The sequence below is a fragment of the Podarcis raffonei genome, chromosome 1 (assembly GCF_027172205.1).
Source record: "Podarcis raffonei isolate rPodRaf1 chromosome 1, rPodRaf1.pri, whole genome shotgun sequence".
Classification (NCBI taxonomy): domain Eukaryota; kingdom Metazoa; phylum Chordata; class Lepidosauria; order Squamata; family Lacertidae; genus Podarcis; species Podarcis raffonei.
The window spans coordinates 82,220,522-82,235,529 of record NC_070602.1 but is presented as its reverse complement, the minus strand read 5'-3'; the positions used below and the strand labels follow the sequence as shown (position 1 = coordinate 82,235,529).

The window sequence follows — 15,008 nt, the reverse complement described above, 5'->3', positions numbered from 1 at the left end:
TAGAAGGCGATTGGGCCGGATCCAGCCCCCGGGCCTTAGTTTGCCTACCCATGTGCTAGACTGAGCAGTTTGCATTCCTTCATCCTTAAGCATTTTTAGAAAATTATCTGAAGGCATTTCCTGTTCTGCATGGCAGGTCATGGGTCAGGAATGTTGGGTGGCTGTGAAGGGGCCGCCCATCTCCTGGGCCCAGTGCTCCTGATTCTGAAGGAGCTGCAGCTAACATTTCAACTCCCCGCCCAGTTTCTATCGGGGAATTAGGGGGGGATTTAAATGGCGGCTCCCAGCCACAGGCAGTGCTTGCCAGCTAGAGCACTGTGTCATGTTACACCCCCAGCATCTGTCACCAAGGTAAAGATGGGGGGGGTTAAGGTGAAATACACCATCATGCAAGTTGTTGTATTTGAACATCATTAATGGATTATAGTATGCTTTGCTGTTTGTCTTATGGTTCAGTTTTCCTGCACCCCGCCCCACCACACAAATGGGTAACACATATATTTGATACATTAAATTAATTTTTTTTTAAAAAAAGGCGGCACCTGAACAGGGTAGAAAATCATCCTGGCTTGCTGCTGTGCCTTTTAACAGCATCTTAATCAGCAGAGATCAGCAAATGAAACCTTTTATGTCCTGGAGATAAGCATAATAATCTGCTAATGTCTTTACAGCTACAGTGGTACCTTGGTTCTTGAACTTAATCTGTTCCAGGAGTCCATTCGACTCCCAAAACTGTTTGAAAACCAAGGCGCAGCTTCCAATTGGCTGCAGGAGCTTCCTGCACTCAAGCGGAAGCCGCACTGGACGTTTGGCTTCCGAAAGACGTTTGCAAATCGGAACACTTACTTATGGGTTTTCAGCGTTCAGGAGCCAATTTGTTCGACAACTAAACCATTTGAGAACCAAGGTACCACTGTATTCATAAAGGCATAAAGGACGGAGCTGGTGTATGCAACATCACTTGTTTAAAATGCAGCTAGGTCATTTTTTGGCTGTGGAAACATCCACTGCGCTCCCACTGGTGTTCAGAACACAGTGTGAACACAGCATTAGCCGCAATCCATATCTTTCCTGCACCCTATCTCTCCCCCCCTAAATAGTGTGTTTTGATGTGTTTCCTCCCAAACCAACTTTGATCCAATATCGATCCAACAAAAAGGACAACCTTGCTGCTTTTTAAGCTGGTAACATGTACACAGTTCTTTTCTCATTTTGGATCGAAGCTGGTTTGGGTAAAATACATCAAAACTCAAGATTTAGTAAGGAACAGCAGGACTGATACAAGATAAATATGGATTGTGGCTAATGTGTGTATCCTGCTTTTCAAACCAGCGGTGGGAGTGCACTCTAAACGGAGTAAAGGGAATGTGCGGTTCAGTGAAGGCTCAGACATGGAGGGGACACCTCCAAACTCCAGCATCAGCCAGAGCTGAGCAGCTTTTCAGAGAGCTGCAAGGGGGAGGAAGAATCAGCAAAAAATGCTTTCCCCCTTCCTTCAGCAGAAACACCCCAACAGTGGAACTCTGTTCATAGGAGCTCAAGTTCTAAGCCACATGTTCCAATTTTGCTTGCCGAAAACTACAACAGGGGAGAGGAACTGCCATAAAATGTTTTGGAAACTCTGAGTAACCTTTTTTCATTGGCAGACGTGGGAAAGTTGTGGTGCAGAAGAGAACTTTCCTTCTTACTTATTGGAAAATTCAGAGTAATTCCAAGCACAGAAACCAGCTCTGTTTTTGTTTTCCTGCCCAGTCCCGAGGCAGATGCTTGAAAAAGGGAAACTCATTTTCTCCTAAGAGTTGTGGCTTCTTATTTCCAGACTTGACATTCCAGAACATAAGGGCTGCTCTGTGCTGTTTGTTTCAAAGTGGGACTTTGTTTCAGGATCACTTTACATGGAAATTTAGTTACTTCATTTAATGAACCAGAGATTCCAGGTAAGCTGTGCGGGAGAGGGGGAGATTTGAACTCGCATCTCCCCAGTTTCATGCCAATACTCTAATACACTCACCACATTGCCTCTCTTACTTTTGTTTGTCCATCTATGTAAGCATTGTGAGGAGCCAGGGTCAATCTCAGTTCCTAGTGCCTGTGTGAAAAATGCAGCTGCAAGAATTCAGTTTTTTTAATCATGTGAACACCTTTAGGTATTTAGGCGCCCCTAGGTGTGGAACATTTTACAAGTGTGCCATACAAATCCTTAGATTATATTGAAATTATACAGCTTTAAAAAAAGTTATTCTTTATTGAAAAATAAAAAGGATTTTTGTACTCAGTATAAAATTACAAGTGAAAAGAATAACAATTGTTAAAATACACCTGTGAAAAAAAGATTGTACTTATCCTAAACTTAACCTAATACTGTGTTTATACAGATGATTTCTAAATATTGTTAATTTTGTCCTTGGCAAGTCTACATTTGTACTTGTTTGTCTATTCCCAGTAACAAGGGCTGGTGGACTGGCTGGCTTGGCTCCCTCACCTTCTTGCCTGCTTACTCTGAGGCAGCCTTTGCTCCTGGCAACCAGCACCCTCTGGCCGGCCCCAGAGGCCCCATTTGCCTCGGGAGCTTGTGGCCAGGGCTGGTGCAGTAAACGGCTGTGCAAGCCTTTGGGAGGCAAAGATGCAAAAGGGCATCAGAGGAGGGTGGGAAGACAAGTGGGACAGAGGCCAGTGGTGCCGACCATCATGCAAGGCACCCCAGGGTGCCACGGCACACTGGGTTGAAAACCACTGGTGTACAGGATGCAGGTTCTCTGCACAAGTTCCCTTTTAAATGTTAAATGCAAAAGTGACTGTGCATATGGCTGAGTAGCTGCAGAAGAACAGCCAGAGAAAAGGGAGGGGATAATAATAATAATAATAATAATAATAATAATAATAATAATAATAATTTATTTATACCCCGCCATCTGGCTGAGCTTCCCCAGCCACTCTGGGCAGCTTCCAATCAAGTGTTAAAAACAATACAGCATTAAAGGTTAACCCTTTTTGATGAAAAAAATCCTCCCCAGTAACTTTTTTCCCTGGGAAGGAAGGGTACCCCCCAAAACCTTTTCCTCCCCAGTGGTGGAAAACCTTGAGTGAGTGCTCAAGGAAGCGAGAGGGAGGGTTTTTTAAAAAGAAAAAGAAAAGTGTTGTTGTTTTTAAAAAATATATGCACAATTGCATCTCCTTTCCAATTCGTTGCCTCAGGTTCTTATTTTTAAAATTCTAATCCATTGCAAAAATAGTCACAGGTCTGGTATGGTGAATTTTTGCAAACTTATTGAGAGTTGGTTGCAGCTGACTAACACTGGTCGATGTGGACATGCAGGCTCATAAAGAAATGTTTGCTTGTCCCCGTCTCTTAGTCTGTGCTTTGATCCTTGCCTGGGTGTTCTCTGATTCTTTCCCACCCATTGCTTCACTTGGCATACTCTTCTTCAACTTGTCGTTTGGGTTTAATTTTGCATTTTATTTTCTTGGTCTGTGACTGCGGTAACTCATTTGTTCACAATTCTTCTTTCTCTGTGCCCTTCCTTGCGACAACGTGAACTTTTCCCTCCTTTCCCACCCTGCTCCCACCTGCTCCTAGGGAACATCGGTCTTTGTGATCATCACCAAACTCATTGTGACGAAGAACCAGTTCCAAGGCGTCTGCCCTGATGTAAGCAGGTCAGGCAAGAGAGGGTGAAGGGAGGTGGCCTGGGGCTGTGGTTTCTCCTGCTATGTCTTCCGTGCTCTAGACAAAAAGGGGCTTAGCCTTTTGTGCTTCCCTCCTTAGCTATTCCTTTGAGAAGACTATCCTGGTGGCAGAGGAAGCTTTGCAGCAGAAGCTGTCAGTGTGGTGGGGCAGAGCTGCAGAGCCGCCCTCCTGACGCCATGTAGCTTGCTTGAAGCGGATGTGCTGGGGCACAGTGGCAGCAACGTGGGCACAGCCAGTCCGGTGTTCTTGCTGGTGGCAGCTCTGACGTTCCGCACTGGCCTGTTCATTTTGGAGTATAAAAAGCTGCCTTCACCGTTTAGCTCAGAACTGCTCACACTAATTGGCTACATTGGTGGCAGAGAAAGGGGTGGGGTGGAGTTCATGGATTTTATTAATGGGCTCCTTCCCTCCAAAAAAGAAATTTAAGGACTGATTGTGAATGAGACAGGGTGAGGATCGGGAGCTAAGATATTCTTAGCTCCCTCAGGAGTCTGAGCATCTCAGAACAGGGCGACAAGGTAACTGGGAACTAATATTGGAAACATTAGAGGTTTCTTCTCTCTGCCCATCTCTTCTCTTTCCTGTTTCATAAATAGCCGGGGTACAAGTGCAAGGGGGACAAAGACTGCAAGAAGCCCGTCCCCACCGCCACAGGAGCAGGTAAGCAACGGACAACAGACAAGGAAGGAACAATGTATAAATGAAAGGCTTGTCTTTACCTTTCATTGTCACTGTGAAATGTATTGGGTTTGGCTCATCGTTGGCAGAATGATCTATACACCATTGACCTACTTTTTTTCATACCCAATGGTCTGAGGGCACATGAATGATGCTGTGACAGTCCGGGGGGGGGGGAGCCAAGCAGGGGCTGGTTGGTACTTGGATTGCTCTGTACAGAATTTTATTTTTAGAACAATTTCTGGGATGACGGGAAGGATAAATAGTTGGAATGTGTGGAACTTATTTTTCCCACCATATGTTCTTGAGTTGTGTTGAAACAAGGCTGGTGGACAGGCATCCAGCACAAGAAAAACTGTGGTTTAAAAAGAATAATGTGGCTTTAGAGATTATTTTGATTAAGACTGTCCGCAGGCTCTAGCTGAATCAGCTCCCAAACCAAATCAGGCCAGTTCAGGTTGACCTGGGGTTCAGTCAGGTTGAGGCAGTCATGGATTGCCCCACAGTGGATTGGATGTGCTTGATCAAAAGGCGGGTGGTTGGGTGGTGGCTGAGGAGAGCGTGGAAACTGCAATGGACCCCTTATAATGAGCTGGAGAGTTCCATCCAGTTTTGCTATTTGAGGTGAACTACAAATTCTCAAGTAGTCCTTAAATGAAGGCATGGCTTCCTGACATGCTGAGCTTTGCTTTTTTTTACCATGACATTTTCCTGATGGAGTGTTTCCTTCTGCAGGGATCCTGACGGGCCGATGTGTTAATTACAATTCCACTTTCCAGACCTGTCAGATCCAGGGTTGGTGCCCAGCAGAGGTGGACAATGTAAACGTGTAAGTGCTTGGACCATGATTGTTTCAAAGAGAAGGAAAATTGACCCCACTGTGAACCTTCAATCAGAGCTGGCGCCCTAGACAACTGACTAGTCAAATAATGCCCAGGAGACCCGCCAACTCTTGTCTGTAGTCAAATATTTCTTGAGGCCAAAAATGTCCTTGCGTGGGTGGTGGCTTAGCTTTTCCATTCGTTTTAATCTGACAAGGAAGGACAGGATGGTTCTTTGACAGTTATCCCAGTACTGATCCAGTGCCTTCCAGCTTCAGGTGACTTGAGCATCATAACCAGGCCCCAACTGGGGGATGCATGAAATGTCTTAGTGCCTCACAGACAAGTATAGGCTTGTTCCTGACTTAAAATGAGGAAATCCCCCATATACGGCAATTTTTAAAAAAAAAAAAAATTGCACGGAAACCTGAAACCTCAACATGAAGTATATTGCCACTATCAGAGATCATGGAATCATAGAATTGTAGATTAGGAAGGAGTCCCAAGGGTCATCTAGTCCAACCCCCTGCAATGCGGGGAAACTCAACTCAAGCATCCGTGACAGATGGCCACCTGATCTCTGCTTAAAAACCTCCAAGGAAGGAGTTATTTCATCTTATTTCACTTGGTTATTTCATTTGATTAAAAGGTGGTCATATACTTCACCAGCAATCTGCTTCAGGAGGTCAGGACATGCCCCACCGAAAGCACAGACAGCCCTTGTCCTCCAACAGAGGGAAATGGCTAGCAGGGCTTAGAAGGAATAGCCAGGAGACATTTGCCACTTGAGGCAGTCCCCTCACTTTGCCTAATGGCTGGGCCAGCCCTGCAGTACTCTGCCCTGTTCCAAATAATCAATTTCCTTTACTTTTCTCCCTGCAGACCTGTCATGCTAGAAGCAGAAAACTTCACCCTCTTCATTAAGAACAGCATCCGTTTCCCCCTGTTCAATTTTGAAAAGTGAGTAAATGGGCTCCAGCCTATAAACCTGAGTGGGGATGGCATTCAGGAATGTAGCTCCCGATACACTTGGTCTGAAAGCTGCCCTCTGGAAATTTCCCTTGGCCAGAGGTTTTCCTCATCCCGCTGGAATTGTGTTCTCTGGCAGTTGCAGGAGGGCTCCGTGCAAAGGGTGGGAAGTGGTGGCACAGACTGACAGTGGCTGGGCTGCAACAGGCCTCCTGGGCCATCAAACCAGTCTGCAGCATAGGGCAGGGACAGGGAACTGTGTGGCTCTCCCCCCACCCCCACCAGTACTCTTGGACTCCAGCTCCCATCAGCCCCAGTCAGCATGCCCAGTAGTCAGAAATGATGGGAACTGTATCCCAACAACACCAGTTCCCTATCTGCAGCATAGGCATAGCCACTGGATGGCATTTGATTGAGTATGTCATCTCTGTCAAGCACAGTCTGATGCAGATTCCCAAATCTGGTGGCCACCAGGTGATGGGAATTGTAGTCTGGAACACCTGGAGGGCATGGCTAATGTGCAGTGTAGTGGGTGCAGGTTGCATGTCAGCAAAGCAGGCTCTTCCACACCAATATTATTCTTTCCTCCAATATTATTTCTTTCCTAGAGATTCAGGTTTGGGAGTTTTTTTTGCAAACAGTAAGAATGTGAATTGTGCCAGCAAGAAAGAGAGAGAGAGAGACCCCTATAATGACCTCTCTCCCTCATAATGTCTCCAAGCAAGTTATTTTTATTTATTTCATAAAATTTATATATTTAGCATTTATTGATTGTAAGGTGAAACCTCAAAGCAATCCATATTGACTCTGCATTCCCCTTGGCCACTGGGGAGAGCCAGGGCTTGCTGTTTCATTGTCAAGCAAGTTGTGCCGCAGAAGTAGACTTGGAAGGTTCAGAGAGGAGCTCACACATCCCCTAGCAAATGTTGCAGTTCTTCTGGCCAGTCTCTTTCACCCTGTGATGGCTGTGGCACTAGTGTCACCTCCAATTACTTCTAGGTGAAGGGAGCAGTAGGGCAGGCTCCTCAGACCGAGTTGCATTGCGCCACCAAGCCCTGACTTTTCTTGCCTCTGACTTTCCTCACTCTCTTCATTTGGGGCTCAGCAGTTCTCATCTTAGTCTGACTTGCTTTGCCTCCTTCCCAGGGGAAACCTCCTACCCAACCTCACAGCTGAAGATATCAAGAGATGCCGCTTCAACCCAGTGGAGCAACCATTCTGCCCCATCCTGCGCCTTGGGGATATAGTGAAATTTGCTGGGCAAGACTTTGCCCAATTGGCTGACACAGTGAGTATTAATGCTGCCAATACGAAACACTGGAATGGGTACTCTGTGGGGTAGTGGCCAGGATTGCAGTTTTGAGCATTGGAAGCCTAGTTTCTGACCTGAATCTCCCCCTCAGCTACAATGCTTTCTCAGTGGTCTTGGGAACTCACTGATACACAGTCTGTTCTACCTTGCAAGGCTGCTGAAATTCTAAAGTACAGCTCTGATCTCCTTAGAGATCAGAGCAGGGATATAAATGTACATCAGAACCATTGAAATAAATGGTGCAACAGTGGTACCAGGATGAAAGCATTTGCAAACAGAGATAGCAGGGACCACAGGCATGGGGTTAGGGTGGATAACTTTATGGTGATGTTCATAAGATTACACCCCTGTACTTTGGAGATGCTACTCCTCAGCCCCTCCAAATAGAGCTCTGAAATCCGGGAGAGCTGCTGCCACTCAGTGCAGACAATATTGAACTTGATGGACCACTTTCTGGAAGCTTGGGTGCAACTCAGTTTACAGAAAGAGGGAGTTTGAACAGATAGTGTAGGAATCTGGAGGTTGCTTACTCTAGCTCTGTACCTTTGATCTCTATGCTGACTTTTCTATCTTTTGGTATTAAGACTGATATCCTTAAGCTGCATCCTCTCTAACTTTTGCCTCCCTCTCCCTCTCCTCTTTTGGACCTTGAGATGAGAGGTCAACAAAAGAAGCAAGCATATTATTTCTCCAGCCTAGTTACCGTATTTTTCGCTCTATAACACGCACCCGACCATAACACGCACGTAGTTTTTAGAGGAGGAAAATCCGTAGGCATGCCACCCGTAGGCATTCCCTCCATAACACGCACAGACATTTCCCCTTACTTTTTAGGAGGAAAAAAGTGAGTGTTATGGTGCAAAAAATACGGTAGCTTAAAACTGGAACTTCTACCCTACCCAAGTTATGTGCTTCCCATAATAAAATCATCTGCTACTTTTCCTCAACAAGGGTCTGTGTGTGACCATAACAGGCAAACTTGCACACTTACAGTTACAAGCTGTCTCAGTTCCATTACTGATGGTCTCTGTCTGTGTGTAAAGCAGATTCCTATCATTCTAATGGATCCAGATTAGCTACCATTTATTCACAATCCATCGGTAGTCAGGATTAGAACCCCTCACACCATGTGTAAGCATGAATTAAAAAGATGGTGGTGGGGAAAACCCATCCTTGTACTATACAGTGGTACCTCGGTTTTCAAACGTAATACATTCTGGAACACTATTCGAATTCTGAAATGTTCGAAAACCAAAAACTCAATACAGAAGCCTTAATACAAAAAACACAATATAGAAAACTCAGTACAGAAGCCGCGTGGCATGTTCGACTTCCAAGGTGCATTCAAAAACTGAAATGTTTGTCAACAAAAACGTTCAGAAACTGATGTACCACTGTATTTTAGTGACCCTAAATTGCACAATAAAATAATTAAAGACCACAAAGCATAATTTAATTAGTATGACGTGATCTTGGGCCACATGCCTTTAGAACTGGCTCTGTGTCTGTGAAGTTCCTTGTCCCTGCTTAGTGGCCAGAAACTCCCTGCTCAGCTTGTAGGGAGATTTTGCCTGAGGGTGTGTTTTTCCACACAGGGTGGGATAATAGGGATCAAGATCGGATGGGTGTGTGACCTGGACCATTCTTGGGATCGCTGTGTCCCCAGCTATTCATTCAACCGGCTTGATGGTGTCTCTGAGAAGAACAAAGTCTCTAATGGATACAATTTCAGGTAAGTGCGGAGCTTTTCAGTCCTCAATCAAAACCAATACTCGGAATCCCTTCCCCTGTTGCAATGACTTTGTAATTTAAGATTCCTCCCCACATTCTCACCCTTGCTGTGGCTTATGAACATGCTGTCCTGTGCACTTTCGCGCCCACCCACACATCTTCCACCTGCTTTTCCCCCTGTGCAGATACACCAGAGGCAGCCCTCATTATATATGACTTTTCAGCTGCAGAACTCGTCTTGCACATAAGACACATCTGCTCTGTACATAAATGCAGGTGTCCTTACTCTGCCAGCCACACACAGAGAACAAAGGGGAAGAATGGCAGTTCAGTAGCAGAGGGCACAATTTGCATGCAGAAGGTGCCTGGTTCAACGCTTGCTATTTCTAGGTGAATTATCAGATAGGTGAAAGAAGGAAAAATCTGTTTGAGAATTTGAAGCACTTCTGTCAGTCAGAATAGACCAACAGTCATCAATATTTTGAGACCTGGGACGCACCTTTAACCCAGACTTGCATTTGACACCCATTTCTTATCCTTTTTACCACATATTTTATATGATAATTGTGCCACTGTTGCAGCCCATCTTAGGTCAGGCTGTGTGATAGCAGTGTTTCCTGACACACCCACAGCAGACCAATGGAGTAGAAGGCATTGAGCTAGCGAATTATTGGTCTAGCTCATTTTGAAACAGCTTCCTGTGTATTTTGGGGTCCCAGCACCTTTGCTGGTGTGTTGAGGCACTCAGGGTTCTATCCAATGAAGTTGCCCATTTCCCCAAAGACTTTTGCTTGTGCAACAGAACTTCTCCTCCCTCTCCCTGTACACCCACCCATTCTGTCTCCTTAACCTTCGAGAGCACATGGGAAGTGGAGAGGGAAGGGAAGTCCTTGTGTGAACAGGATGGCTCTGTTGGACACAACCCACAGTTTGCAAGTAACAGCCTTAGTGCCTTCTAGCTGCTAGCTGGCAAGCATTCTATTGCAGGTTCACAGCCTTCCGACTCTCCTCTTCTACTGTTACAACCATCCAATGGCACCTCACCATTATGTTTACCTTGCATGGATGTGTATGTACATGCAATCATGTGTTTGCTGTTGGCCTAAACAGACCCATGGACCTGTGTGTGTCCCTTTCCCTCGCCCACAGATATGCCAAATACTACAAGCAAGAGAACGGCACAGAGTTCCGCACCCTCATGAAAGCCTTTGGCATTCGCTTTGATGTTCTGGTATACGGGAATGTGAGTGGCACAGGGCAACTGCGCAAACATAAAGCAATGGCTAGGCAGAGGCCTGATGGGATATGGTGGGAGAGAGTTAAATCTTAACTAATGCCCAGGGAATTAAAAGCCCAGGTCCTTATGCATTTACAAAGGCAATATGTCTTGCAAGGGGTACTTGTAGCACAATCCTATACATTTCTATCCTGATGAGCCTCATGAAATTCAAGGGAACGTACTTCCAGGAATCGCTAAAGTAAATAAGAAGTGGCAACGTTAGGATCTCGAAGGATATGCATACATTCAAAAATTATTCCTTCAAAACATCACAAATAAAACCCATCTTTTCACAAATGTGTTCAGATGCTGCTAGTTACCCATTCTTCTGTAGTATGTTAATTAATCAATAATTCCATATTGAATTATTATTGTGGAACTCTGGATTCTTGACCATCAAAGTGACACCAGTGGCCATGCCAAAGACGGTAAGCTGGAATGATTAAGATGACAGTGGCATCCACGACTGTGGCCCTTCTACAGAGAGCTGCAAGCTAAGGTAGAGGTCCTTTCATGAATAGCCCAAGAACGCCTTTCACAACTGGAGGGGGAGCCATTTTGGTGGTATCCTAGTTCGCTGACATTTATTCCAATCCTCTGATTCTTCAAGGAGAACCGTTTTTGGTATGCTAACTTTGCCTTGTGTTCCCTCAGGCTGGGAAATTCAACATCATCCCAACCCTCATCAACACAGTGGCAGCCTTCACGTCTGTTGGGGTGGTAAGCATTTTGGATTGCCCAAGGTTTTGTCATGTCTTCTCTCCTTTCATTGTTTAGTCCAAAGAACTGTTTGGATTTCACCATTCATGGGTTTTAGTTCTCAGAACTTCACACACCTGATTAGGACAAGGTTCTCTAGCGCAGTTTGGACACTTTTTCAGCCGAAGAGCTACATTTCCTTCTGGACAGCCAGAGTGCTCTTGTCCAAACTTCCCACAAGCATTTGGCTGGCCACTGTGAGAACAGGATATTGGACTAGATTGGCCATTGGCCTGATCCACCAGCCTCTCTTTATGTCCGTATGGATTCTCCGACTGGGGAGGAGAGTGGAAAGTGCTGGGTTTTAGGAAGCTCCGGAGGATCAAGGATTTGAGCTTCCTCTTGGTCAGGCTTTTTCTAATCTGAAAATGTTGATTAATGCACCAGTCAGTCAGTTATGCCCAGAGTTGCTTCTTCTGCTGTACCATTTTGCCTGGCCACTTCTCCTGTGAGAGGCCATCTCACCTGTTCTCTTCTCACTTCAGGGGACAGTCTTGTGTGACATTATTCTCCTCAACTTCCTGAAGGGAGCAGATCAGTACAAGGCCAAGAAATTTGAAGAGGTGGGTCTCTACAGTACAGTACAGCAAAGTTCATTGCCAGCAAAAGTACCCCCGTGCCAGTAGACCTCAGCCTTTTCAGACCAGGAGCCTCTTATGGTTGCAGTGCTGCTGTTGCAACCCATCTTATGTCAAATGATGACCTAGCAGTGCATCTTGGCCCACCAGCTGAAGATCCATTATAGTAGACTCTGCTCGCTATGGGGAAAACTCCCCTCTACTCAACTTTTTAGCTCCACCCCCAGCCTTGTTCACACGTAACACTGAACCAAACCATGACTCAGTGTAAATGAGCAAGTGTGCTGGTGCACAGTTAGAACACTGCAGCCTCTTCACTTCTTCCCTGCTCTTGCCCTGTCACAAGGAGCTAAGTCATAGTCTGCAGAATAGAGCATGAGAAGAAATATTCAGAATTGTGCAAGCTAGTGTGGGGCAGGGGTTAGAGTGCTGGGCTAGGCCCTAGGAGACGCAGGATCAAATCCCCACTTGGCAATGAAGCTCATTAGGTAACTTTGGGCAAGTTACTGTGTCTTGGCCTAACTTAAACTCTCTGGGTTGTTGTGGGGAGAACCATGTATGCCACCTTGAGCTCCTAAGAGGAAAAGTATGATATAGAGGTAATAAATAGGAATAATAATGATTCCTCTACAAAGGTAACAGCTTTCTGTCTCTCTCCGCACCCAGGTGTCAGAGAAAGTGTTGCATCCAGACACTTCTGGAAGCCCCATTTACCAGAACAACCAGACCCTGGGACGTCGTTGTGAGGAGAAACAGTCAACTGATTCAGGCACCTTCTCAATTGGACTCTAACAGACAGACATGTGAAGAGGACATTAACAAATTTCCTATATCGCTCTGCTGTCATGGGTGCTGCCCCACATAACAGCCCTTCAATTTGGATTCTTCTGTCACATTGCACCACTGGGGTTGAGGGAACTGGTTGGTTGGTTTCAGTTTACTGTGTGCTTCCCAATTCTCTCTCTCCCTGTCCCTGTTTTTTTCTCAGTTTCACATCATGGCCCACCTCTCCCAGAGAAGCTTGTGAGTCTTAACTTGTCAGAGACTCATATCCCCTCTCACCTCTTCCTTGAGAAAATAGCCACAACAAAAAGTGTTACTTAAAGAAAAGGAGATTCCTGGGTCACCAACACCAGTGCATTAAAAGTGGGTGTGGGATGATCATCCAAAAAAACTCTTAAGAGTTCCAGTAGAACTGGAAAATGTATCAGTGGAAAACTGCTTTTCACACTGAACCCATGAATCTCAGATTCACTATGGGGTGGCACGACAGCAGCATCAAATCTCCACCTCGTGAGCTGAGCTGTACCATGTGGTGACATTACATAAGAACACCTAAAGTCCCAACTAGACCAGCATCCTAGTCTCACAGTGGCCAGACAGATGCCTGTGGGAAGCACACATGCAGGACTTGAGTGCAGCAGTCCTCTCCCCACTTGAGAATTCCACCAACAGGAATACAGGGGCAGCCAGGGGAGGCTGGATAGAGCCATGATGGCTAGCAGCCACTGGTAACACTCACCCTCTTTTAAAGCCATTCAACTTGGTACCAACATTACATCTAGTGAGACCAAATGTCATACTTCAACTGTGCAGAATGGAGAAGTTCTTCCTTTCGTTTCTCCCAAATTTTCCAATATTTAACTTACTGGATGGCTGAGTTCTAGTATTATGAGAGATGGAGAAGTTTTCTCACATGACCTTTGTGATGATCCATGTGACAGTATTTTATGCAGAGAAGGAGAAGTTTAAAACACTGTCACATGGATCAACACAAAGGTCACGTGAGAGGGTGGTGGTTAGGGAGCTTTGACCACTCCTTCACCTACCAAATGGCCAGGCCTTTTCGGCAAAGTGATGGAAGTTTCTGAATAAAAATAAATATGCATGCGTAATCTATGAGGCAAGAAAACATGGGTGTGCTGTAAATAGTGGTGGGTTTGTTTGTTTTTCATTCTGTGACAATGCCGATAGGTACTCCCTACTCCAAGAGCAGTGGAGACAATACAGCCTTTGGATGAGAGAGAGCCAGAGACTTACGATGTCTAATATTGGTTCCATTTTCAAATGTAGAAGCAGGGTCCAGTGGAAGAAAGTCGGCCCCTGCAGCAGACACCACAGCTCCTAATCCTACATCAGGTTCCCCAAAGGAACATTAAAAGCTGCCTTATACCCAGCTAGATAACTGGTCCATCTAGTCCACTACTGTCTTCATTGCTTTGCAGTAGCTTTCTGAATTTTCTTCAGATGTGAATCTCTCCCCCCCCCCCACCTGGAAATTGAACCTTTGACGTGCAAATCAGATGCTCTATGATAGAGCTATGACACTTCCCCAAAGCAACAGCTGGGACCACTGGAGCCTCCCTGCTGCTTTCAGCCCACTAAACTTGTAGCTTGATCTACCCCACATTCAAAACTGGCAAGTTCTTCCCCACCACTCCAGCCTTGCTGTTGCCAAGCACTGACTCCAATCGCAGGTGATCTACCCTTTCAGGAAGAACATCCCCCAACTGTTTGCCTCCCCCAGGAAACATCCGCTCATCTTCTCATACTGGTAGCAAATACCCCGCCCAGGAAAAGATGGTCATCCGGCAGGTGTAACATGGATTTATGATGTAAATTCTTTTGGAAGGTTCATAGCTTGATCAAGTGAGAGCAATATGCGTGTCCTTCTGCTGGATTGGAAACTGTCATGCATGCACTGTAGTTTGCATTTGATCACTGAATGTCATAATCAAGGCTGCGCATGCAACTCTCAGTACCAGATTGGACTGTCACAAAGAGCGATGGAAAAATGGTCGGTGGGGTGCTGTCTCCTTTGACTCTGCTAATCACCTATTTGAGAGGGGTAGGCCCTGCTGGAATCAGCACTTTCCTTTGTATTCTAGAATCCTTCAGGCTGCCTGACTCACAGGCACTAGCTTCTGTCTTTATGAGAGGCAGGAACACAGGCAGAGACTTCAGATGGCACAAATGGTCCCCTTAACTTAGGGCACAACACGATGACAGAGGAGATGATGCATACTTTCCCATGTTGCTGGTGCAAGCTTATACGTAGATGAGCTTGCAGAAGACAAGCATCAGCTCAGAGAATAATGACTGAGAATATTCGTGAAGCTGGTGCTTGAGCCAGAAACACAACCTGTCTGTAGTAGCAAAGCCACAGTTCTACAGTTAACAGAAATCTCTTTCC

At 45.6% G+C, this 15,008-nt stretch overlaps 1 protein-coding gene across 2 annotated transcripts in view; it reads left to right on the top strand.

The window, feature by feature from the left end:
* The window catches only part of P2RX3 (purinergic receptor P2X 3), a 31,584-nt gene extending 17,838 nt beyond the window's left edge, over window positions 1-13,746 (top strand). For both annotated transcript variants that reach the window (XM_053398528.1, XM_053398519.1), the window contains exons 3-12: window positions 3,578-3,649; window positions 4,285-4,348; window positions 5,102-5,195; window positions 6,070-6,147; window positions 7,303-7,444; window positions 9,064-9,200; window positions 10,349-10,442; window positions 11,133-11,198; window positions 11,723-11,800; window positions 12,482-13,746. In XM_053398528.1, the coding sequence (XP_053254503.1) occupies window positions 3,578-3,649; window positions 4,285-4,348; window positions 5,102-5,195; window positions 6,070-6,147; window positions 7,303-7,444; window positions 9,064-9,200; window positions 10,349-10,442; window positions 11,133-11,198; window positions 11,723-11,800; window positions 12,482-12,607 (951 nt within the window). In that variant the 3' untranslated portion in view covers window positions 12,608-13,746. The remainder of the gene's footprint in view (window positions 1-3,577; window positions 3,650-4,284; window positions 4,349-5,101; window positions 5,196-6,069; window positions 6,148-7,302; window positions 7,445-9,063; window positions 9,201-10,348; window positions 10,443-11,132; window positions 11,199-11,722; window positions 11,801-12,481) is intronic.
* The last annotated feature ends 1,262 nt before the right edge of the window (window positions 13,747-15,008 follow it).